Here is a 27,721-nt window from a genome sequence, read left to right as displayed (position 1 = left end):
GGCAAATAGTGATAGTTTGAGTTCCTCTTTTTCTATTTGTATCTCTTTAATTCATTCTTCCTGTCTAATTGTGGTGCCCAGCCCTTTTTTTATATTTTATTTAGAAATAGGGCCTCACTGAGTTGCTTAGGGCCTTGCTAAGTTGCTGAGGTTGACTTTGAACTCGCTCATCCTCCTGCCTTAGCCTCCTGAGATTCTGGGATTATACACATGGGACACCACACCTGGCCCCAGTTACTTTTTTCTAAATGTAAATTTTGAAAGCAGTCATCTGAATTTATCACTAATAATTGCCAAAACATAGCAAAAGAAAAAAATACCTGCTCCTCCCTCTCTCCCCAGTTTCCCAAATTCGAATATAATACTCCTTGCCTAATTTCTGTGTTATTCAACAAGATAGAATGACGTTTAAAAGCACTTTTAAAAAAATTTTAAGTGTAGATGGACACAATACTTTTATTTTGCTCATTTATTTTTATGTTGTGCTGAGGACTGAACCCAGTGCCTCACATATGCTAGGCAAGCGCTCTACCACTGAGCCACAACTCCAACCCCTTAAAAGAACTTCAACAGGAATTTTTGAAAAATTAGTTAACATTGGTTAAAAAGAAAATGACTCCTAATTAAGAATTAAAAGAAATCCAGTAAAATTTGCCCAAGCCAAAGTGATTCAAGATTTTATTAGAGGAAATAAATACTACATTTAAATGAGTTTGAAAATAATAAATGGAAATCCAAATAGTATTTAGAGAAAAAAAAAGGCAGATTCTACATAGCTTTTTTACAAAATACTTAATGATGGGGGAAAAAATGACAAAATTCAATGGCATTGCACATTTTCTTAACCAATTTTCTTAAAGAATACCCATGAAATCTTGCTTTCTAAAATTAAAGCCCTCCTCTAGCCCTCATCCTACTCACTTTGTGTTCGGCATGAGACACCACTGACCTCCTTTTTCAAACTGTTACTGTCCCTGATTTTTGTGACATTTTTCTCTCTTAGATCTGCCTAATTGCTACTTCTCAGTTCCTTCTTTTAATGCTACTCCTTAAATGTCAGCAAATTCCTGGGTTGTGAACTCCCAGTCTTTTCTTGTTCTATGCAGGCTCTTAGTGGTAATCTCCTCCACAGAATGTCCACCATCTCCTCCCAGAGAGGTGAAGGAATCCTTGCTCAACAGCTCTAGTTCTGCCCTCCCTTCCGGCCTCAAGACCCAACTTCTCAACTGCCTGCTGTACTGAATGTATTTAAAGATACTTTAATTTTTAAATCACACCTCGAGTTTAACATATACTAAACTTCACAAAGGTATTTAAATTTCTCTTATAATGCCATCTGAATCGCCCATGTGGTATCACAATTGTCCATGTCGTTACCTTAGATTCATTTCCTAGGGCTGTCGTAACAAATCACCACAAACTGAATGGCTTTCAATAACAGAAATTTATTCTCACAGTTCTGGAGGCTAGAAGCCCAAAATCAAGGTGTCTCCAGAAAGCACAGGGGGTGACTCTGTTCCATGCCTCTCCTATAGCTTCCAGTGATTTCCCAGGTTTTGCCTCTGTTGTCACATGGTATTCTTACTATGTGCTTTCTCCATGTCTTCACTCCCAATCATCTTTATTATTTCTTTCAAGACAGAGTCTCACTGAGGGTCTGGCTAAGTTGCTGAGGCTAGTCTCAAACTTATGATCCTCCTGCTTCAGCCTCTGGGTCCCTGGGATTACAAGTGTGCACCACTGTGCCCAGCCATGTGGCCTTCTTATAAGGAATCTAGTCACTAGACTAAGGGGCCTACCCTGCTCCAGTGTAAATTAAACTTAAATACACATACTCTTTTTAATTTATGATAAGGTTACATCCTAATAAGCCCATCATTAAATTGAAAATATCATAAAGTCAAAAATGCGTTTAAGGGCTGGGGATATAGCTCAGTGGTAGAGTGTCTGCCTTGCATGCATGAGGCCCTGGTTTCAATCCCCAGCTCCCCCAAAAAACACATTTAATGTACCTAACTTACCAAACATCATAGTCTAGCAACACAGCACTCCATAGTTGTTTGCCCTCACAGTGGTATGGCTGATTGGGTCACTGCTGCTGCCCAGCATCACAAGAGTTATCATACTGGGTATCACTAGCCCAGAAAAAAAGATCAAAATTCCAAGTTCAAAGTAAAGTTACTACTACTACTACTACACTTTTGCCCCATCATGAAGTCAAAACATCATAAGCTGAACAATGTTAAGCCAGGAACCATCCATAATTAAATATGCAAATAACTTATTTCTAAATATGCTGAGGTTCCAGGTGAACATGAATCTTGGCAGATACTATTCAATGCACTACACTGACCAAACTTGAAATTTCATACTTTTCTGTTAACCCACATAATTTAAATTGATTATCTCTCTTGTCCAAGTCATATTCCCTTCTCTCCACAGCTGTCTTCTTTGTATTTCCAATTACTTTCCTAAAACATATTTAATCCTCTCTCTCTTCTGCTTGAAGTTCAACTGTGCTTCCCTGTCAGTTTCAGCCTGACCTTTAAAGGCAAATTCTAGGTGATTGATTTGGGATTGTATGTTAAAATGTGTGAGACTTTAAGGTTTAATATCTCTGTGTACTTATCCTGTCATATTGTCCCCATCAAAATTTTTCATCTTAAAGAAAATGTGGTATTGTTCCACCAAAAAAAGAGATGAAATTCTGTCATTTGTGGTAACAGGGATGAAACTGAAGGACATTATGTTAAGTGAAATAAGCCAGGCACAGAAAGACAATGTTCTCATTTATATGCAGAAGCCAAAAAAACGTGATCTCATAGAAATAAAAGTAGATTAGTGGTCACTAGAGGATAAAAAGAGGAAGTGAGAGAGGGATAGAGAAAGGTTGAACGATGTGTACCAAAATACTGTTAGAGATAAGTGCCAGTGTTCTACAGCATAGTAGCAACTATACTTCACAGCATATTTAAAAAAAAAAAAAAAAAAACTAGAAGAGAGAACAGAGAAGTTCAAAACTTCCTGACACAAAGGAATGGCAAATACTGAAAGAGATAAAAATGGTAATTATCCTGATTTGATCATTACACATGGCATACATGTATCTAATTCACAGTGGATCCCATAAATTCATTATTATGTGTCAATTCAAAATAAAAAATAAATGCAAAGAAAGAAATTTTTAAACTAGTCATCCTTTCATATTATGCTAAAACAGCCATCTTAAACTAGAGAACATGTCTTTTCTGAATATATATGAAAACTTTCCAAACGTCCTAATAAATAAAGACAATTCTAAAAGAATTTTAACATTTATATCTTTAAGGTTTACTCTTTCTTAAAACTGATATTAGTGAGTACACCTAGAAACCATGAGCTTTTCTTTCCTATCTCTCCTTTCATGATGACTTTTTCCCACTTTACAAAAAGGAAGGCCTGTTTCTCACCTGAGCAAAAGCTTCTGTGAATCCCAACAGAGACAATTGTCAATTACACAGTGTTTTTCTGCCTGTACCACTGGTTGAATTGTAAGAAATGAGGAACACTGGTATAATCCTCCTTTTTCATCAGTTTTAATGAGATTTTTATTTACTCGTATTTTTAAAGTCACAAAAATTCATTTTAACAATAACTAATTCATTCTTCTTTCTTTCACACAGGTACATAAATCAATTTTAGAAATCTCATACATACTTCTCAATAAGAGATGATTCAATAAGATCTTCCTTCCAAATATGAAAACATTTTTTTTCCAAAATTTGTGTATCTAAATTTGTAAAATATTTTTCCTGCCTACCAATTCTTTCATCATGTAGTTATGAGAAGTGATTCTTTTAAAACCATACAGTGTGAACTAGAAATATCAAATGCAGTTCAAATAGAATAGTTAAAGCAAATCAGTTGGTTTCCTCTTCTACCCACACTTGGTTCTTTATGTAGTGAAATATGTCTTTCTTCATCTCTATCTTTAACTGTTCAGTCACAAAATAACCTGAAGAAAAATACATACATAGCTTCTATGTGTATGCAATTAGAGGTAAAGACCAGTGAGGATTATCTAGGAAAGAAGTCAACAAAAAAGAAGAGAAGATGAACTACAATAGCATATTAATGTTCCAGCTAACACAGAAATAAAAATTTATAGTAGCTGAAATATAGACATGTATTTGAAATACTGTCATGTTTCTAATATTATTTTCAGCATTTTAAATGTGAGGTACATTTATACAATACAAACTGGTATGATTAAGAGGCAAGTATAGGGTCAATTAGGGCTTATAGATAATTCAAGAAATGAAGAAATATTCTCTTTAGGTTTTAGGGCTTGAATCAGACATCTGACAGTTTGAATACCGGACTTTATAGTTAATGATCCACTAACCCTTAACTTTGCTTTTTATAGATTTTTTTAAAGCATTGCAGAAGATCAAATAAGGTCAAGCAAAAGGTTAGAAATAGCAGGTTTATTTAACAAGCAATTATTTAAAAATCTACCTTGTCCTAGGGCTTGTGAAGTCCAAAGAAAATATTTAATTCTGACCTTGAGAACTTCACAGTATACGATGACATCATCCCCACATTGCTTCGAATATCCCATGTGGACTGATATCCATCTCTGCACAACTGTATTTGTGAATGTCTCCTTAGTCACACAAAAAAGTACCTATCACACAAGGTCTTACAAATACTGTGAACTGAGTCTACACACACATAAACAAAAAGAAATCATTTTTTTGTGTACCCGCTACACAGAAATACCTGACTTCCAGATTTCTATTTATATTCATGTCATCATCATGAACCTAGTCTCTTGTAATAAAAATTTGGAAGTCATTCCCGATTCTTTTTTTGAGTTACCCCAAACTCCATAAAATTCACTGAATCTTGTGAGTTCTTGTAAAGTGTTTCTTTAACCTCTCTTCCCCTTTAGTCAGTTCTAATGTCACCTATTAGAATAACTGTGTTCTTCATCTACATGCTTTCATGATGCCCCTCTTCCACCCATCCTCTTATTATTGCTAATTCTCCAAAATACAAATCTATCTGCCTCTGTTCCTCATTTGCATAATAGTCCGCCCTAACTCTTCTGTACAGCTTCAAGTCCAAACTCTGAAATATAAAACCAGCAAAACTTCTCTCTACTCATCATGCGCTTCCAGACCCAACCACCATCATTCTTGCCACACTCTGAACCTGACCCCATCCACATATATGCACCAAAATATTTGCTGAATATATCATGTTCTTTCATGTCTTTGTACTGCTCTCCAGGCTTAGAAGTCCAGTACTTCACTTCTGTCAAAGGTCTGTTAATCCCTTAAGATTTAACAAATTTCCTGTCCTTAACAGCCCAGCCCAAGTTCAATCTAAGCATAGTACTATGTTCACATATCCTTATGTTTTGATTTGAATATAAGGTCTCCCCCAAAAGTTCATGGGTGAGATAGTGCAAGAAGGTTTAGAGGTGAACTGATTGGGTTATGAGAAACTTAACCCCATCTGAGAATTAATCCCCTGATAGGGATTAACTGAGTGGTAACTATAGGCTGGTACTGTGTGGCTGGAGGAGGTGGGTCCCTGGGGTTATGCCTTTGGGATATATATTTTGTCTTTGATAAATGGACCACTCTCTCTCTCTCTGCTTCTTATTGTGATATCTTAAGCCACTTTCCTCCACACACTTTTCCACCATGATGTTCTGCCTTATGTTATGCCCCAAGGAATGGATCCAGCTGTCTATGGACTGAGACTTCTGAAACCATGAGCCCCCATACAAATTTTTCCTCCTCTAAAATTATTCTTGTCAGATGCTCTGTCACAGTAGTGAAAAAAGTTGACTAAAACACCTTATTACTTATTATTCGGTATTTATTTAGATTCTTCTATGAATACTCATAGGACCAGTCTCTAACTCATCCATATTTGCTATACATAAAGAAGAAGCTTAATAACTGCTTGGTAGCATACTATATTTTAAGAAAGAATCAAAGCATTCATTAAAACATCATACGATATTCCATAAATATGTATAATTTTATGTTTTTTATATATCAGAAATGTTTTTTAATTATCAGAAAAATGAATCAATAGGATGAAATCTATGCCAATTCTTATCATAAAAGGTTATTCTGGCTTTATAGGCCTAGAGTCCATCCATTTCTGTATTTTTTTAAGATGCATCTAATTTTCTTCCACTGTAATTCAGTCTTCACTATTCTTATATAGACTTATAAATGTCTTATCTAAGTGAAGACTCTTGATACTGAGACAGGATACTTGACCCTTGAAACAGGCATAAATTAGGAGAATAAAAAAATAAAGAGATAAAAACACCAATAGTCTTAGAATCTGTAAACAGTTATATATGTGACACATTCTTGGACCAGGTAGAGAATAGGAAGGAGCTCATTAACAAATACAAGTAGTATTCTCTTAAATGAAATCTGCAAGTTACACAGTTCCAATGTGAGAATCCATGTACTCCAGTTTAGAAGTGAGAAGGAAAGGAAATGTATGAATGTAAGGAGACAAAAATGGATAAAAATGGATACAGCTGGGGCTGGGGATGTAGCTCAAGCCGTAGCGCGCTCGCCTGGCATGCGTGCGGCCCGGGTTCGATCCTCAGCACCACATACAAAAACAAAGATGTTGTGTCCGCCAATAACTAAAAAATAAATATTTAAAAAAATGGATACAGCCAACATGGACCAATGTAGACCCAGTGTTGGACAGTGGAAGAAAAGGAGTAGATCTCTAGAAGAAATGTGAAAGAAAATTCAGATCTTTACTAGTCTATATCCAATACTCTATCAGTCTGTTTGTGTGTTTTCTTGGAAAGGAAGTTTATTAAAGACACACCAGCAATATTGAATACAAATTACCTCCAACTTAGTGGTTTAACACCTATTCATTAGTTCACAGTTCCATAGAGCAGAAGTATGGGTGGTCTTGGCTGGGTTCTCTACTTAAAGTTTCACGAGGCTGAAATCAAGGTGCCAGGTCAGGCAAATCTCTCATTTGGAGGCTTTAGAGAAGATTTACCTTCTAACACATTCAAGTTATTGATAAAAAAAAAAAGCAGTTCTTTGTGCTTGTAGAAGTAAGGTCCCTGTTTTCTACTTATAAACTAGCCAAGATCACTCTTAGCCTATTAAGAGTCCTCATGTAATTCTTATCCAGTGGTGTCTTCACTGGAAGTCAACAATGCAGGCTTTCTCTCAATTAACAACCATCTTGTGCTTCAAGTTATCTTGTGACTTCCTGCGCTGTCACCAGCTGAAGAAACTGTTCCTAAAGGACTCATGTGATTAGATCAGCTCCACCTACCTGTATAATCTCATTATTTTGAAGAGAACTATACCATATAAACTAAACAGGGGAGCAAATCCCATATTTGTTGTACCCAGGATGATGCAGGAAGTAGATACCAATCCACAGGAAACCTTGGGACCATCTTAGATTTCTGACAACCATGCAAGCTACACTTTTATTCTCCTAGTGATAGAATTCAATGATGGAATCACAGTCATTAAGATCTGATATTTTTAAAAATTAACATTTGCTGTTTGTGGATATTAATTTTTCTGTGACAAATCTATATTCCACCAAAACTATTCCCATTAAATGTTAATGTTTGGGTTATTCTATTCAATTGCAAAAGGGGGAAATTAATAATATTGAATGTATAAGGAAAGTGAAAATATTTAATCTCTCCCCTGTGGGTATCTTCTCCTGGGCCCATCTTTAACTCTACTTTTTTTCTTCCTCTTTAAGTCCAAAGAGCAAACCACTTGGAGCCCCTGTCATAAATGAATATGCTGATGCTCAGCTACACAACCTGGTGCAAAGGATGCGACAAAGAACAGCCCTATACAAGAAAAAGTTGATAGATGGAGAATTATCCTCACCTGAAGCCAGCCCACAAAAGGGTAAGCATGGTCCCCTTAAAGTACCAGGAAGAAGGAAGTCATGAGGAGAAATGTATTTTTCAAATCATGCAATTTGGATGCCCCAAAGAGATCCTGAGACAAATGATTTAGGTACAAATAGTTTATTTTGAGAGTGATCCATTCATGTGTGTGGGTCTGAGAATGTATGCATACACCCATGTATCTAAGAGATTTCAGAAAGTTTGTTTAATAACAGATAAATATGAATCAAATTGTTAATTACATAGGATAGAGTTGAGGACTTCCTTATAGTTCTATAAGGAAGATTGAGTTTTCAAAAGGACCTATGTGTTATATGTTTATTTTTAAAGAGGTGAGGCTTAAAGAAATCAGTCTTTATAGCTTGACAAAGATGTACTGAAAATACTATTTTGAGTTTTATTTACCCATGATTTGAAGGATATGTGTGAAAGATATATACTTAAGCACCAAACTAAAACCTGTTGGATGGTGTGCATTTGTTTTGTAATACCTATGTGGCACTTTATTACTGATTTTTAAACTTGCCATGTATTTCTCAAATTCCAATGTTTCCCTTACTTGGGTAATTGTTATCGTTTTATTTTGCTTTATTTTTTATGTATACATTTAAAGTGTGAAACATGCTATTTTGATATACATACAATGAAATGTCACTATTTTAATCCTGAGAGTTTTGCCTCATCTCCCTGTATTGAGAGAAGAAGAGTTTCAAATGCTCTGGATTCATCAAATCTAAATTTTTGTGGATTAAGCCAAGTTTCACTAACCTATTTAAAATATCGCTTCTTTTTTCCCCTATAAAGCAAAGCCCACAGCTGTAGCACCAACACAAGAAAGTGATTCTAAGCTAAAAAAGGAAGATTACCAAGGCATGTTGTGTTGGAAATTCCAGAAGGCTCCTCTGAGAGAGTACCTGAAAAAAATTAGACTTCCAGGAAGCATAGATTCACACACAGGTACCACAAGCAACCCACTGGGAGGGATGGCTATCACCAAGAACTCCTGTGGCCCAAAGTCACAGGGAACATCTGTTTTCCCCAACCATGTTCTGAATGTTTCCAGAAAGTATAATGTATTAGCTACATAATTTGCAAAGGATTATTGGCCCCTCTCTAGAGGAGAGAAGAAATAATAGATTCCTGCCTGTTTTTAAAAGGCGGCCAGTCTTACACATAATTACCTTTGAAAAGAAGGCCCCAAACCACTCAGCAATATGTACACACACACACACACACACACACACACACACACACACACACATTCATAAAGCACCCATCTTCTTCCAGGGCTTCACACTGTTAATTATTCTGATTAAACAATTTCCTCCTATGGTCTCCCTTGGGCAAAGGAAGGCCATAGGTGAAGGGATGCAGACGGCCTTAATGGGCACATAGTCTGCTGTCCCCGAGAGACAAGCCCTGGCAGGATTTGGCCTTGCTTGAGCAGAGACCTGTTCCTCCATGGCTGAGCTGCAGGGGTCCGTGGCTGAACTGCAGGGGAGGCCTGAGCAGGGTCTCTCTGACTTCTTGGGTTTCTACTTTCCTGACTCCATATAGTATGGTTACCTACTGGGACAGAGTAAGTGTGGCCATGAGACAGGAAAGAGATTGTCCACTGCTGAGTTAATAAGTTCAGTTTACCTTCCTCCTACCGTACAATGCTTCCCACTTCAGCAGCAGAATTTATTGAATCTTTAATAGAGTCCTTAATGCAAATTGCTTATCTCCAAAAGCTAGTGTCTCCATTTGATCAAACTAAGCAAGAGAGTTCTTTTACAATCTTTGTTCCATGACATTTGGATGATTCCAATTGTTTTTCTAGATCGACTCTATCTTCTGTGGCTCTTACTTATCACCATTGCTTATAACTGGAACTGCTGGTTTATCCCCCTGCGTCTCTTCTTTCCATATCAAACACCAGACAACACACTCTACTGGCTTATTATGGACATCATATGTGACATCATCTACATTTCCGATATGCTGTTTATCCAGCCCAGAATCCAGTTTGTAAAAGGAGGAGAAATAATAGTAAGTGGAGTTTCAGAAAAGAAACTAACAAATGAACAATATCTAACCAGTCTACAAAAAAATAAACTAGCAATGTGATTTTATTTAATGTTCAACTAGCTATGTCTGCATGGAGGGGTCCTTAACCACAGGACACCATCAGTAAGAATAAGAATAATGATAGAATCAAAAAAAAAAAAAAACAGTTGAGTGTGCACTCTGTGCTGAAGAGCATGCATGTGGCTGTGCCTTAATTTCCTCATCTTTAAAGCAGGAATACAAATGGTACCTTCATAACGCTGATAGAAAGGTTAAATAAATTGATGTATGCAAAGTGCCTAGTGCTGTGCCTAGTAGTGAGGAGTATTAAATGTTAGCTATGTTATTATTTTAACTATTCACTTATTATGTTTCACGCCTTTCAAGGACAGCACGAAAAGGCGTATTAACAGTCCCATTTAGAGATGAATAAACTGAGGTTTGGAGATTGTGGGTGATTTGCTCAACGCACAAAAGCTAGAAAGTAGCAGATCCAGGATTCAAATGCTGATTTAAGTTGGCAAGTTTTCCAGAATTTGATAATACTTTAGGATACAAACCTAGTGCGAAGTCTGAAATGACAAAACTATACACGTACTTTACCTAGGTAATGTTTTTAAATGTATAAATTATCCACTGTAAAAAAGAAAAACAATATACATTGCTCTAGTAACAAAGCTTCAAACAGCATGCGAAGCAATTTTTTATCACATTGTAGTCTGCTGTTCACATCAGTAATTTTTAAATAAGGTGGGCATTACTTCACTCATTAAAGTCTACTCTACCTTCTAAGAAACAGCATGGTGTTGAGAGAATATACTGGACTATATTTTTTTAGGACACTAACTGTGTCTTGTGTATCATTACATAGTCATCACCAAGCATAGTTCCTGCACATAATACAGAAATCAAGTCAAGGTTTTAGACCTGGTCATGTTGGGAAAACCTAACTTAAAAAGCAAAAATGTTGTGATGCTTTTTAATCAGTGTCAATTCACTGTATTGCCCAATACAGTGGCCACCAGGCACAAGTGCCTACTCAAATTGTAATCTTAATTGATTACAATTAAATAACATTAAAAAATCTAGATTTTTTCAACCATACTATTCATATTTCCCATGCTCAACAACCTCATGTGGCTAACAGCTACCATAAGGGACTGCAAAGAAGATTTGCAAAATATGCTATTTGTAAAATATGCTATTGGAAAGTGCTGTAAGGGACTGAGAGAGCAGTAAGCGTTTAGTATCCCCACCCAGAAAGCCATGCCACAAAGAGGAACCACACACCTGGCTGCCATGGGCAAATTACAAGCACACAACAGCACAGTTATCTTGTATTTTTAAATGACTAGGATATCTTCTTTTCCAAATTCATTACTTCCCATTTCTTATGATCAAGTACAGTAGCCTGCCTCAGGAATTAGCATTGTTACTCTTAGGAAAAAGCACCTTCTCCTGGATTTATTCTCACGTTGGAATTTCATAGTCAATCCCATTAATCCAAAACAGAAACAGAAAAAATATGTTTTCACAAGCATATACCCAACTCTTGGCCCTTTCCCTGCATAGCCAGCAGAATGCTTCCTTTTTGACTGATGTCCACTGCGACCTCTTTCTCACAAATCACATCAAGGGTTTCACAGAACATGTCCTCCAACATCATAGCAGGAAGAGCAGATGGCCAAGTATATAGCAATTTAGGCTCATTTATATCTTTGGAAAAGATAGACATGTTCCCTAGTCTTCTGAATATTTTCTTGAGTCTCCAGAAGATCTTACATTATCAAAAGGCTGAAAGTAGTTATTTTGCTTATTTTTTTTCTTTTAAAATTTTTTCTGGAAAACATCCCCTATATTCAAAATCTTCCCTCAAAAGAAATTCTAAAGGCAAGAGCCAAAGCTGTTGCAAAAAAAATCTACTGAAAATAGTCTTTGTGCAGACTTGGGAGCAGTAGCTAACTCACCAGCACCATCCCCAGAGCTCATGGCAGCTTGATGAATGATGATGATGGTGTACAAATAAGAAGTAAACAGCACCAAAAAACACCACTAATTTCAACCTCCATTAGATGCACAAAGGGGGAGAAAATCAATGTTTGACAAATGGAAAATGACAAAATCAGTAAGGGAAGACTTTTATTTTCAATTTTCTAAGAGGACTTTTGCACACAATGGAGTGTTAAAACCAAGAAAAATAACCAATAAAAACACACTCAACGAGCTCTATTTAAAATGCATTATCACAAGCTACAAATATAGAGCAGGAACTAATTGCTTTGTTTGTTCAAAAGAAGTTTAATGGTTTCTTTAATTTAGAGTAGGTAGTTTTAACCTTTGAAACTTGATTACATTTTGGAACAAAGTATGCACACAGTGTCCCCCATTTGAAGGTCTCACTACATTTATTCCAACTGTGCTACCTTTGGTGTACAACACCAAATTATTCATTCATTTATTCAACAAATATTTTAAATACTTACAGTTGCCAAGTAGGTTTAACTACCTACTTTGCTGTTTAATACTTGTTGCACTAGGGTTGGAAGATAGAAATGTTAATTCTCCAAGGCCTTGAGAGGAAAAAAGGAACAGAGCAGACTGAGATGCTAACAGCCACCATAGATGGAGTCAGGAAAGTTTAAAAGTTTTCCACAACACTTAATTACATTTCTTTCGTCTGAAAGTGGTACTAAACAAGGGACAGAATTTTGAACCCAAGACTAACAAAAATGATCTTGAATGTAATTTCCCATACATATGGAAGGGCTCAAGTTGAAAATGATAGTGGGGATTATTTTACATATGAGACACTCACATCCACAACCCCTGGTAGATAAATCTACCAATGACAAGGATGCAGGGAAATGTTCAATGTCACTCAGGCCCTTTGTTACAGTCAACTGCTTTTAGTACTTAATCCTCGCAATTACTGTTTTAAGCTGACCTGAAGCAGATTAAACATTCCCTTCTCTGTATTCCATATTCTTTACTCATATTTCTGTGACTTGATTTTGTTATATGAAAATTAGCCTAATTATGATAGAGTAGAAGCAAACAGATCAGGGTTCTCAAATTTACTAACCGCATCATTTGAAGAAAGTAAATTTACTTTTTCACTGAAAACTTTCTTTTTCACCAGTAAAAAGGGAATTTTGCCAACCTTATAAATCCATCATAAAGATTAAATAAGATAGCATGCACACCTGGCATGCAGAAGATGCAAAATAAATTGTTGAATTAATTAAATGATTAGATGGTCACACAGGTAAATTTTTCTGCCTATTCCTATTTTTATATGTAGCTCTCTTTCTTTTTTTAATGCAAATATTTATAATTTGACAATATATGGTAACATGCATTTATAAATGTAAACATTAAAGTATAAAGATATTTGTAGATATAAAGATATATTTATAATGCAAATTTGTATATTTCATAAATGTGAAAAGGCTTTATGTTCTAGGACAATAGTAAGTGGGTATAGATAGATGTAAAAAATGATAGGAGTTTTTAATTTGGGGGTTCTAGAATCATTCAGAATCATTTTAGAAGCATACTACTTTGTGGCCAGTTTTAGGGTATATTTATATCATATTTCTGACATTTGGTATTATCATAAGTAGTTTGTAGTTTTGTTCCATTGGTTTTATATCTGGTTTCCTTTTCTTTTCTTTTTGTTTCTCTTTTTCATTTGTTTTTTGTACCTGATAGTAAGTTTCTTGAAAGTAGGAACGTGTTCAGTTTATTTCCCTCTCTACCCTGAAGAGACCTGAAGAATAAATACACTCAAGTTATACTTGTAGGACTGAGTGAATGGCAATATTGGTTCAAGCATTTTCTTTCCTTAAGTAATTATTTGATCTGGGTTACAGTTGTTTGAAATGGTATTCTTGTTGAAATACCTCTTTTATCCATTCCATGTAAAATTACAGAATTGTTTACTGGAAGAAGTAAATAGTAAGTAAATATACTAACATCGGAGTAGAGCTTCTTCAAAAACTGTTAAAAAAAGGATTTAGGTGCAATTAGCATATCTTCCTAAAGTAAGCCTCCCCTGAAGAAATGTTGCCTGCATAATGAGGAGGCTTAAAAGACAGAGAGAATTAAATAGGGTGACATTTTAAAAATAAGTGCCTGATTGTTACTGGTAAGCATGCTGATCCTCATAAGGCTAATGATGCCAAATTTATTTAGTGCTCTAAAGAAGAGGGATTTTAAAATCACTAGATGGTACTTTCATTTAATCTAGCAAGATTTAGTTGCATTTACATTTATTCAACTCTGAAAGTAAAGGGATAAATGTGCTAAAAACATCCTTCCTGGGTGGAGGGGGGATGTAGTAGTTTAACTTAACAGCTTAGTCCTTGAACTGTGTCTGTCTGTCCCATATAAACTTTGAAAGAGCTGAGTGATTTTATTCAAGTTTGGCACATAATTTATAAGGCAGACAGCGTAAACCTATCTATATCTACCTGTGGCTTAGTAAGCCATTTTATTTCACAGTACAAATCATTAAGTCAGCATGTCGTGTATGTGTTGTAATATGTTTCTATAAAATTTAGTTTTTGTCTGTGAGTAAAAACTATAGCCAAAAAAGGGGAAAGGGGACCAGAATTGAGGAGCTGACTAATCAATCTTTGACATTACTTGGCCGTGGTTTAAAGCTGAACTTTAACAACATCGATGATAATTACTAGACAATGCTGCTTCCATAGATCAAAGTTTCAATACTTCAACTTATTAATAGTACAAAGAAATTTTTTCCTACATATAACTGAAACATAAATATAAATCTAATATGAAGTGCTGATTCTTTCAGGTATGAATATTAATGCTTCCCTATTCATCCTTCATGTATTGTACATTTATTGAGCACCTACTACATGTCAGACACTATTATGAACTAAGAAAACAGAGGCCACAGATATGTACCCCATTTTATTACATAGCTCAACTATGAAGGGCAGACAAACGAAAGAAAAATGTTGGAATCTTATGTTGCAAGAACTGACAAAGATGACCCCGGGTTGCTATAAAGGTCAGAGAAAACTGTATGAAGGAGGAGACACTTGGTCCAAATCTTGATATATGAGTTGAAGTTATCTTCACGCTTCTGCCCCTGAAAATTAAAGAACATGTGTCCTAATCTCTGGGAAGAGCATGGGCAAAGGTGTCAAGGTGAGAAACTCTGGGGCTTTTGAATAACTGCTTAACAAAATGTGTCCTTGATGCTGTAGGAGGCAAATGAGCCAGAGAAATCAGATCCTGGTGCCATGAAAGGGAGCTTGGATTTTTTTTTCTCTCACTGTTTCTCTTAAAATCATGTAGTCAGAAAATTTGACATACATAGGAATTATTAAATATTCTGCCATTAAAGAATGGACAGAGAAGAGCAAAGACTCAGGCAGAAAGTCATGGCCAAAAGGAGAGAAGGAACCCAAGAACATTTTAGGAAGAATCTGTTGAACTCAGATGCTGATTAGACAAGGGAGAAAGAGTAGTCTAGGGTCACTAACTGGTATAGATAAGGATGCTCCTGGAATACATAATAGCAGGAAGAGGAGGATCACAACTGGGCTTAAGGGGGGTGCAGAATGATGATGAATTCAGGTTTGGAGCAAATGGCTCAATAAAGTGATATTAGGTGGAGGTAGAGATTTGATGGCTTCAGTATAAATGCCAGTCTTTGAAAATATAAAAGTGGATGAGATTTCCCAAGAAGTAAGTATGAAGAGAAAAGAGATGAGAATCAAATCTTGGGGAACTTTGACCTTTAAATGGCTAGTCCAAGAATTCAAGGACACCAAAAAGTTGCAATTGAAGAATAAAAGTAAGCCAAAAACAGTACTAACTCTTTGGAAAGAGAAAGTTCCAAGGACAAAATTTTTCAAAAAACAGTATCAAATTCTTCAAATATTTTTATTCATTTCTTCATTCCTATATATTCTTCCACTGGATGTTTATTGGGCACTTAGTTTATTCCAGGCCTTGGTTATACACAATTGCTAAACAAATCAATCCTGTCCTCAGATAGATCACCATTTAATCAAGTAAATCAATTTTAAACAGATAAGCCCAAAAAATATGTGTATTGTTTCAAAATATGGTGAGTTCCATAACAGGATGCTAAGAATTACAAAGAGTTTCCCGGGAGTGGTCATGCGGACATTACCGGTGGTCTTTGCACTGTTAAGTCTTGATGGGATGAAAAAGTGAGAAGCAGCCACCACACTGCCATGGTTTAAGGATAAACATGAGGGAATGATATAGAATATGCAGGGACTCTCTAGAAAATCAGAAGATAAAAGCCAAGGAATGTGTTTTGTCCTAAATTGTGAGAGAATGGAGTATGTATATACACTGAGGTTAGAAGGAAACAGTAGAGACAAATAGCTATAAATATAAAGGAAAAAAGGTGAAAGAACAATTAATAAAATTAGCTAAAATTAACTGAAATATAAATATATTTCAGGTGGAACCAAATGAGCTAAAGAAACACTACAGGAGTTCTATAAAATATCAGGTAGGTGGCTTACAAATAATTTCAAAACTGTTCAATAATCCATCACCATTTTGACTTTAAGTCCCATTTCTACAATTGTCTTCCTTTGAAACAAAGGAGGTTTTATTAGACAATGGCAGAACTAAAGTTTTTGATTTCCCATAATTTCATGATACATTCCCTAACATATGCAAATAGGTAATTCAACATATGGTTTTTTTATTAAGCAGATCAAACTAAGTAAAAATGCCCACATTTGAATTTGAATTAAAGCTCAATAAAAGAGAATGGGAAATAGTTTGTTTTGTCTACAAAGGTCTAGTCCTCAATTCACATACCATGATGGTGTGAAATTCTGCAATAGTAATGTTTCTTTTTTGTTCACATAAGTGAAACAACAACGTGGGAAAAGAAGCAATTATTTAGATAACATGGTATCTTCCTTTCTTCAAATAATGTGTTTTACCACTAGTAATTATTTACAGAGTCTTATCATTTATTTTTCCTTCTAACTCTGAGATATAGGCAAAGATTTGGGGTTATCCAAAATTACCCAGTCTGTATATGTGAATTCTAGTATCCCACTTCAAGGACAATTTAATCACCTCAAATTTTGTTAAAAAACACAAATCTGGGTTTAGGGCCCAAATTGTTCCTAATAGGTATTGATGCTGATTAAAATCCCATTCAATTTGTTTTTATCTCCCACTAATTTTCTTTGTAAAAAAAAATCACCACATACTTGAACATATTCATAAAAGATGTACACTATTTCAATGAATTCTCAGGGATGACTGCTTTGTAAAAACCTCAGAGCTTATTCCAAAGTCTTAATACTTGTTTGCATTTCAATAAGGGCCAAAATAATTCATGTTTTTAAATTGCATTTATAAATATAAAATTTTACATTTATTTAACTTTGTTCACTCCTCCTTTCTGAATTCCCTTAGCATATCTTTTCTGTCTTATGGCTTGCTAATACAATTATTGTTGTATTGGTTATTCTATTACTATATTGTTAACTTCTCGCAGACAGAAATAATGTCTTACTCCTATTTCAATCCCAACATGCTTTACAAAGTGCCTTGTACAGAGTTTAGTGTCTGTCAGTACTTACTTAATTCAATTTTCTACAATTCAATGAGAAATAAATCATTCTCCATCTACATAAATTCATGTCAATGGCTTAAAAATGACCAATGACAATCTGCACAGAGGTTGAGTGTGGAGTTTTGAAGCTGGGTAGAGAGCAAATAAAAAGATTTTTATGATTTGAATAAGAAACCATAGATTCTGGAGTAGCATTAGAAAAGTCAACAGCCCTGTGCCCCCTGCTTCCTTTTTCATAAGGCATTATTTTAGTAATTTTCTATACACTTCTCAAGAATCAATATACATACGGTAAAATCAGTGAGGTCTATGATATGATGCAATTTCTGACCCAACCCCTTTAGTAAGTAATTAGTTTATACTAGCTCATCTGGTTAATTCAATCTACAAGTTCCATTCCTGTTCAATAGCAGTAGTCTTCAAAATTCTTACACACAATTAATTACCTCAACTCTATTTCACATGAGTGGACTTATAATATGCTCTTAACTGCTCTTAATTGTCTTAAGATATCTTAAATTATTTTAAATGGACCCTGAATTTCAAGACCATGCACAATTTGATGAAGAAAATAATTATTTTACATAAAAAATTTTTATTGTTCTTACACTCAGGAACGTGTGCAAATGTGTTGTTATTATTTCATAAATACCAAGGTAAGAGAGAGACAGAATAATGTAAACACATAACAAGTATTAAAAGTATACATTTTAACTATAAGGGTATATAGCACTGCCAATATCTTCTCTCAGCAGAGTTGGTTATTAACTAACTGTAAACAGAACTGATTTCTTTCTTCTCTTCTCTCTTACCTTGTAAAATCTCTGATAGATACTTTTGCAAAATTTAATTTGTAGCAAATGTTCCAAAGTACACAGTAGTGAAAAGCATTGAAGGACCTAGACGAACCTCAGTAATACAACCCACTGTGAACACTGAAGAATTGACCAAAACAAAAATATATTACTACAATGATGTTCAATGGCCTCGAACAAAATCAAGAATGGACTTGATTTTTCATTTTTAAAAGACTATTAAAAATGTATTTTAACATTAGCAACCATGCCACCGCTGAAGTATATATAACAACTCAACAACAACCACAGCAAATGCAGCACCTAAGGAGAGATCAGATGCAGGAAGGTGGAATGAAATGCATTGAAAGTAGATGACAAAATATTGTCCGTGTTCACATGGTGCTAACATGCATATTTGACTGAAAGCAATTTTGCATTAAACAACAAATAATTTATTGTGACTGGCCAATTTTTGCATATGTGTCAATAAATCCTTCTATGCCCAATAAAGCATGCAAACATGAAATAATTGTGAATGTTCTCTTCCAACAGTTGGATGTTGCATCAGTAATCCCATTTGATGTCCTCTACTTCTTCTTTGGGTTTAATCCAGTATTTAGAACAAATAGGGTATTAAAGGTAAGATGACTGCTTTCTCCTTACAATAATGGAAACCTTGAAGTAATTTAAAATATGCTACAATTACCAATACTCTCAATTTTTCTCCAAATTGTCTTCCTTTTTCTGCCCTCATCAGTGCTATAAAAAAATTTTAACTAAATAATAGAAAAGTGCAATTGCTTCTACCACTGGAAATTGCTACATGTTATTTTTATTACATATCTCACAACAGGTATTATTATAACTTAAAATAAGTATAATTTGTACTTCTAAATAAAACTATACTTACAATGAATCTTTTATATTTTTTTTCTATTTGTTCTTTTTTTAATGTTACTGTCTGAAATATGGGCTTTAATATGAATTAGATTAGATTACCTCTAAGTTATCTTACTCATCTAAAATTCTATTATTCTACAATAAATGCAAGCATACTTTTGCATTACAAAATTATATACATACTTGGGTACAACTAAAATGTTCATCAAGAGGGAAGTACTTAAAAACCCTGAGGTACATCTACATAATAGAATACATTGTAGCTTTAAAATAAAAGGAGATTTTCTATGCACTACTATGGAAATACCTCTAAGATAAATTGCTAAGTTAAATGGGGAAAAAAAACTAGATCCATAACAATTTTTATAACAATGCTAACTTCTGTTTAGCACAAAGGAAATAACCAGTAAACGTGGTTACCTCAGGTGAGAAGGAAAACAGGAAGGAAAAACAGGATAGACAGGGGCAAGAGTAAGATCAAGACTTTTGAAGGTATATATTTTATGTTAATTTTGAACTATTTAAATATATTAGCTATTCAGAAAGATTCTAAGACATATATATTTCATAACTCTTGGCTTTGCTGGGCACCTGAAAAGAACTGAAGAGAGTCATAGTTTGAAATTTCAGATAAATCTTTAAGAACAGCAATAATAACTTGTATCTCCCTCTTAAAAGGACCACAAAAGAGCATATAAATTTTAGTGAATTGTCTTTATTGAATCTTGGGCAGACGAGATAGCATAACCAGGTGACACTAGTGAACCCTAACAGCAACAATAATGGGAGCAGGTGTCATTTGTTTTCATTCGGGGCTGCAGACTTTGCTAAAACTTTGTGTCCATTATCTCATTGATATGTCCCACCACCATCCTTTTAGAGATGAAAAAAATAAAAATTAGCATGGTGAAAACAATCTGTATGCACATACTGCTGCTAAAAGGCCAGATCTGGATACTATCAGTACTTATCTGAATCTAAATTCTTCATTTAATCAGATTGGCAGATAAATATCAGGCAGAAAGAACTTTCTTTTTATGCTCAGAGTCTTTCAAGTTAAATGGTCCTTACCCCATATTTCCATACACCGAAAACAGTTCTTGAAGCATCTGGTTTGACTGTGGATATGAGTATAAATTAAGGCAGCACACAATGTTCCAAGAAGCCTAGCGTTCGGTCATCCCTCATCAAATTTCTAGTTCCTCATTCAAGTTTCAGAAGGCACTTGCTCAAAGGTAACCAGTTTTCAAAAAGACTCAGGTTCCTACAGATTGAGGAGTTTGTTTCACCTTATAATAAAAGCTTATAAAATGCCAACTCCTCATACTCCCACCTCTGTATCCTTAAAATGTTTGAAAGCCTTCTGTATCCTAAAGTATTTGTAAAATATAGGAAGATTATACGAGATTATAAAAGTCAACATTGATCTTCTTTGCTAGCCTTATAGTCCTCATTTATAAGGATGTCATTTGAATGGAAATTTCTCTAGGATAAATATTTGTCATCTATCTGTCTCTAAGCTATAAAATAAGAAAACAAATTAAGAATAAAAAATTTTCTCTACTATGAACACCTAAGCTAAATTTTAAAACATTGCTCCTTTGTGCAAAATTCTATTAACCGTAAACTGATTACCACAAATTGAAATTATCATAATCAGAATGTTTGAAGGATGTTTTCCTACTTAAAAATTATGGCAAAACAAATCATTTGTCTGCATTTCTAATTAAAAATTTATTGCTATTGTATATTATTTTTAATTCGAAATGTTTTACTGCAGTCATATCTGTATTGGGTGATGTATTGGGTGTAATTTTAATCTCTAAGGCCCCTCCTGTCTGTAAGATTCTGCCAGTCTACATACATTAAAAATATTAATGGATATCTACACACAACACTTCCAGGAGGCATGTTGTCTTATTGTATCCGTTTTACAGATGAAGAAACAAAGTACACAAAGAGTAAGAGATTTTTCCAAAGTCACATGGTTAGTAAGTAGCAGAGAAAAGGACTAGAATTTGGCTCTGAGATTCCTACTCTCAGCCCTGAGTTTTGCTGCCTATAGTAATGAAAGGGGAAAGGAAATAGAGGAATAGGAATGCAGAATGGCAGTCAGAGCTGAGATACAAACAGAAGGAAGCAGAAAAGAACCTTGGGGAAAATAGCAACTCTGTTAGGATTAGATCACATTAACTCATTGTACCTTTGGATAACATCAAGAAAGCTGGCTAATGCAAATACTTACTGGATTTAACTTTTGTTGAAACAAATATACATTTAATACACGTTGCTTAAAAATAATTCTTGTGTTGAGCAAATGGTATTACATTATATTCCTCTTTCACTTAAGTTTTTGAAGAGAATGACTTTAATTATTGTGAAAGAGAGTTATAGTATATGCTTTACAAAGAAAAGACATGATTGATTTTCAACAAGCCTTACAAATAAGACTATAACTAGAGGGTAGAAATAAAATACAGCAAGAAGCTCTGGAAGTTTGGCATCATGCTAAAATGTACTGCCCAGGGGAAAATACCACTAAACAGGGTCTATATTTAAAAAAAAAAAAAAAGACATACAATTAAAGTTATTTTCAGTAATAAATAATATCTATTTTGCATAGTTTTATCTAAATAGCTATTTAAAAGACTAATATTTTTTTTTTGCCTATTTTCTACATAGTACACTTCATTTTTTGAGTTTAATCATCACCTAGAGTCTATAATGGAGAAAGCATATATCTACAGGTAACGTATAATCCATACACTTGGGGAAAGTAAAGAACTCAATGGTGCAACATTTATAATGGCATTTGGGAGAAATATGACCACCCTGTTCAAGACGGGGGGATAATTTCAGGTTTGGGCTATGTGACATATGTATTCTACAACATATTTGGATATTTCATGTGAGATAAAAGAATGAATATCATATCATAGTTTAGAAGAATACTAAACTAAAAATAGGATTCATTACCTACTTCAGTCAAAACAAAGACAAATAAATCTACTCTTTTGCAAGCCAACCCTCCTCTCTCTCAGGACAATTGATTCTTAATCTAAATTTCACTTATTTGCTGTTCTAAACTTCACTTGCACAAAGACCTCTAATCACAACAGTTCGTCGTAGCATAAAGTCCCATGAGCTTTTCAGGGATTTCCAGTTAAATCAGCTTAGCGTATTTTATGAGACTCAAAGTAGAGAGGTGACCCTGGAGGCATGTCTTTCACAGAGTTGACTTGTACCATCTGTGAAAAGAGAGGGAGTTTTTTGTTTTGGATTTTTTTTTTTTTTTTTTTTTTTTTAGCACTCTGTCAGTCCCAGTCAAGACACTGCAGTTTAAAAAAAAAAAAAAGCAAAAAAAACGAAACTATGCAATGGCACCATCACTTTCTACTGTACTAATGAGAGTTAACAGTTGGCAAATCTAAAGCAAGGAGGTTCAGTGGAGACTTGGAGGAAAAGAAAATGTTAAAACAGGCTGCATTCCAGAAACAACATGAATCCTTACTTTGCCTTTATTGTCTCTGACAGAGTCATTCGAACAACCGGGTACTTGTTATTCATTCTGCACATTAATGCCTGTATTTATTACTGGGCTTCAAGCTATGAAGGAATTGGCACAACGAGATGGGTATATAATGGTGAAGGAAACAAGTAAGTTCTGATTTTGAAACTTTTATTGATGCTTCTTTATTTTTGATTGAGTGTATGCATTTTCTTAAGTTGGTGGGGTTTTTTTTAATTGTCATTCATAACCTATTCATGGGCAGTAAAACCTGTTTAGCAGGACACTCACTATGTTTTTAAGTGAAAAAGAGCACAGGAGAATACACTAGAAAATATCAGCATCTGTCAAATAGAGAGGTGTGTGTATGTGTGTGTGTGTCTGTGTGTGTGTGCATGAGGACGCATACATGTGTGTGGGTGTCCTGGGTTGGCCTATGAAATGCATTTCCTCCATGGGATCATGATTTTTTTTTTAAAAAAAAAGTCTTTTAAAGAAGCCTCTGTTTTAGACAACTGCTTTAGGTAACTTTTAATAACTTCAGTGCTGATTGTTAGTAACGAACAATGCTAATTATTCAGAGGGCAGGTGCAGTGGCTAATTAGTTTACCACTGGAGGGTTTTATGGGTTTGTGAGTCAACTATAACCACTAACTCAATTAAACACTTAGAAAATAACAAGGATCATAAATTAAACTTGACAATTAGGTATGCAAGTGTCCCAGGAATGAAAAACATCATTTGAAAAATTTTGTGTGGTAGAATCAGGACTCAATAATGGCAACTGGTTATTTAATAGCCAGTTTTCCTTTTGGAATTTACAAGATCCTGGTATAATACTCCACTAACTTTCTCCTTCTATGAAATGACATTGACATACTATAAGGTAATGTTCTTAATGGAAAAAGTAGGTCCCAGCACTCATATATTTTTTATACTATACACTACCCAGAGTGAGTTGAATATGTATAATATGTATAACAACATTGTTTCCATTTTTACTGACAACTAATTTTTTAAAACTTAAAGTCAAAGGCTCACCGATTGTGAAAACATATATACACATGCACAGGCGCACTAATTGTAAAAACATATACACATCACACACATACACACACACACACACACACATATACACATACAGGAAATCTGTTTCTGGAAAATTTATAGCCAAAACTGTAAACTTATACCCAAAACTGATTAATAAATAATTTGTTAATTTACATAATATAAATAAGTCTTACAGAAAATTAAGATACCAACTATATTAAATATATATTCACAACAATGTCTAAAATTTGAAGTATTGAAAATACCAAGTGATGGGATAAGACTGAAAATATCAATTGGTAGAATAAATTAGAGCTACTTAATCTCTTATATAATTTTGGCAGGAATGTAAAATGGTAAAACCATTTTTGAAAAAAGATCAGACAGGTTTTTTTTTTAATTAAACATATACCTACCTTACCACTAAAACTCCTAAGCCTAGATATTTACCCAAAAGAAATGAAAACATATCCAGAGAAGAAACTTACACAAAAATATGCATAGACTGGAACCAGCATTTGACTCAGTCATCCCACTCCTGGGTTTATGCCCAAAGGACTTAAAATCAGCATACTACAGTGACACAGCCACATCAGTGTTTATAGTAGCTAAATTCACAATAGCTAAACTATGGAACCCACCTAGATACCTTTCAACAGATGAATGGATAAATAAACTGTGATATATATATACACAATGGAATATTATTTAGCCTTAAAGAAGAATGAAATTATGGCATTTGACGGTAAATGAATGGAACTGGAAAATATCATGCTAAGCGAAATAAGCCAATCCCAAAGAACCAAAGAATGAATGTTTTCTCTGATATGCAGATAAAAATTCACAGTAAGGCAGGGGTAAAATATAGGTACTAGACAGATGGGAGTAAAGGGAAAGGAGAAGGTATGGGGAGTAGGAATGATAGTAGAAAGAATCAGACATTATTACCTTGTGTGCACATGTGATTATATGTATATTATCAAGTACAACCAGAAAAATGAGAAGTTATACTCCATTTATGTATGATATGTCAAAATGCATTCTACTGTCATGTATAACTAATTAGAATAACTTTAAAAATTTGTAAATATATTCATAGAACCTCTATTCATAATAGCCAAAAACTTGAGAGGGCCTAGTTATTTATCCAGAGATAAAAAGACAAACCATGGTATATATGTATAATGGATGCTACTCAACAATACAGAGTAACAAAATTACTGACAGACAAAAGATGACTAATGCTTATGAGTGAAAGATACCTTACGCAAAAACATTCATACATACTGTGTGATTTCATTTATGTGAAATTCTAAAAGAAGCAAAACATATCTATAGCAGAAAAAGTTAAAACACGAGTTGTCTCTTAAGTTCTTGGGACAAGAACTGACTAAAAAGAACCAAAAAATTTTTCTGGAGCAATTGATAAAAATATTCTGTGCTTGATAAATGTTTGAGTTACACAAATATATGTATATGTCAAATATTTGTCAAATGATACAAAAATAATTAGCATTTATACACTGACAATGAACAATCTAAAAAGAAAATTAAGAAAATAATCCCATTTATTAAAGCATCAAATCAAAAGGAATAAAATACTAGGAAGTTTAAGACTTATGCACCAAAAACTATAAAACACAAATGAAAGAAACTAAAGCTGACACAAATAAATGGAGCCCATGTTCATGGACTGGAAAAACTTAAATTGGTAAAATATTCAAACTATCCAAAGCAATACACAGATTCAGTGCAAACCCTACCAAAATTCCAATGGGTTTTTTCTCCAGAAATGTACAAAACAACCTCCAAATTCATATGAAACCACCAAAGTCTACAAATAGCTAATGCAGTTTTGAGCAAAAAGGAAAAAAGCTAAAATCATCACGCTTCCTAATTTCAAAGTGTATTGCAAAGCTACAATAATCAAAATAGTATGACGCTGGCATTAACAACAGACATATAGATGAATGGAACAGAATAGAGAGCTACACACACACACACACACACACACTCATAAAATCCTTATACTATACACAAAAATCACCTCAAAATGGAATAAAGACCCTATAGACAGGACCTACCACCATGGAAAAGCCATGATGGCCACAGAGACAGCTACAGGGCCAAGGACAAGGCTCTGTTGGCCAGTGTCCCTGCCAATCTGAGGGCAAGCCCCAAGGGGAGACACATCCACCTCGGGTATGTGAGGACTCCATGGGTTCTGGCTGAGAGGCAGCTGCTTGTGGCCCTGGCTTCAGCACAGCTGGTATAATCTGCCTATCACCTGGGAGCTGATCTAACCATTGGTGAGCCAGCTCTCTTGTGCAGACCAACATACTGTGCACTGTGTGTGGTTGTGAGAAAGTCCTTCCTAAGAGCCCGGTGCTCAATATGCACCTGGACAACAGCCACTGTCTACAAGATGGCATAGTAAATCCAACAATAAGATTTGAAAACTGAACGGAAATTCTTTTGTTGTCCAATTGAAGTATGCTCTAGAGGGACCTAAAGATTATTTTCTCAGTTATCTCTCCTAAGACAGCACTTTATAAAAATGCATGCCAAGAAGCATAAATAGAATAAGTACAGCAATTCATATGTCACTGAATGGGACTTGAAAAGGCACACAAAGGACTGTGGAAAGAACTTCCAGTGCAAGTGCAGCTATCCCTCTGCCAGCAGAATGGCATTACAGTCTCACATATACCACACTGGCCATGAAATCCTGCACAACACAGGGATTCACCTAGAAAAAAAGAAAATGGAATACCTCCTGCAAAACCAGAGTTATCTAATATGACCATTGAAAAATGGAGCAAACCAACCAAAACTTTGACCAGACATTCAAGACCTAGAAACTTCAAAGACTCTTGGAGCTCTAAGGCCAAAAAAGAAGTGTCATACCTCTGAGATGTCTTCCAAAATATCCCAAAGTGGCTCTGGTTAAACTTCCAGTGACGGAGGTTTTTTCCTGTTCATTTCTTTGTACCTACAGCTGCATGTTAGTCAGCTTTTCATCACTGTGATCAAAAGACCTGACAAGACCAGCTTAGAGAAGGGAAATTTTACTTGGGACTCACAGTTTCAGAGGGTTCAGTCCATGATCAGCCAACTTCACTGCCCTGGGCCTGAGGTGAGGCAGAATATCATGATGGAAAGACTTGGGGGTGGGGGGGAAGCTGCTCAGCTCATGGCAGCCAAGAAATAGAGAGAGGAAGGAACCACAGATAGAGTTGAAGCCATGCCCCCACTGGTCTACTTCCTCCCAGTCATGCCCTACCTGTCTATAGTTACTACCCAGTAGTCCATTCAAATTATTAATCCATCAAATGGATTAATCCACTGATGAGGTTACAGCTCTCATAATCCAATCATTTCATCCCAAAACATTCCTTCCATTGTTTAATTCATAATATTTTTAGGGTACATTAAAGATCTGAACAATAAGCTGATAATTTCTTCAGGTTATGGTGTCAATTGTCAATAGCTCCATTGTAGGTGCTATTCACTTAGTGTCCTTGTCAGTAGAGAATATGATCCTTAAACTAGATTCAAAGGCTTACTCTCTTAAGGGGAACCTCATCTTTCAAAAATTATAAGACTTATAAATTAAGATTATAAGTTATAAATTATAAAATTATAAATTGTTGAGTCAATGAATACAGTTGTTAAATAAACTTGCATAAAAGTCCACATAATCCTTTACAAGAATTAGGTAACACGTGTGTCAAAAGAACAGAATTTCTTCAAACAATGTAAAAACAAATGTGTCTGAGGGATGGGGATAAAGTTCAGTTGGTAGAGTGCTTGCCTTGCATGCACAAGCCCTGGGTTCAATCCCCAGCACCACAAAAAAAAAAAAAAAAAAA

General features: G+C 34.9%; 1 protein-coding gene across 1 annotated transcript in view; it reads left to right on the top strand.

Annotated features, from left to right (window-relative positions):
• The window catches only part of Cngb3 (cyclic nucleotide gated channel subunit beta 3), a 150,179-nt gene that overhangs the window by 58,031 nt on the left and 64,427 nt on the right, over nt 1-27,721 (top strand). Inside the window, exons 4-10 of the mRNA XM_015485764.2 lie at nt 7,777-7,931; nt 8,738-8,890; nt 9,756-9,964; nt 16,455-16,505; nt 18,944-19,030; nt 21,974-22,038; nt 22,826-22,948. Of these exons, the coding sequence (XP_015341250.1) occupies nt 7,777-7,931; nt 8,738-8,890; nt 9,756-9,964; nt 16,455-16,505; nt 18,944-19,030; nt 21,974-22,038; nt 22,826-22,948 (843 nt within the window). The remainder of the gene's footprint in view (nt 1-7,776; nt 7,932-8,737; nt 8,891-9,755; nt 9,965-16,454; nt 16,506-18,943; nt 19,031-21,973; nt 22,039-22,825; nt 22,949-27,721) is intronic.

The sequence above is a fragment of the Marmota marmota genome, unplaced genomic scaffold (genome assembly GCF_001458135.2).
Source record: "Marmota marmota marmota unplaced genomic scaffold, marMar, whole genome shotgun sequence".
NCBI classification, from domain to species: domain Eukaryota; kingdom Metazoa; phylum Chordata; class Mammalia; order Rodentia; family Sciuridae; genus Marmota; species Marmota marmota.
Note: the sequence above shows the minus strand (reverse complement) of the source record. Positions and strands in the feature narration are given on the sequence as shown.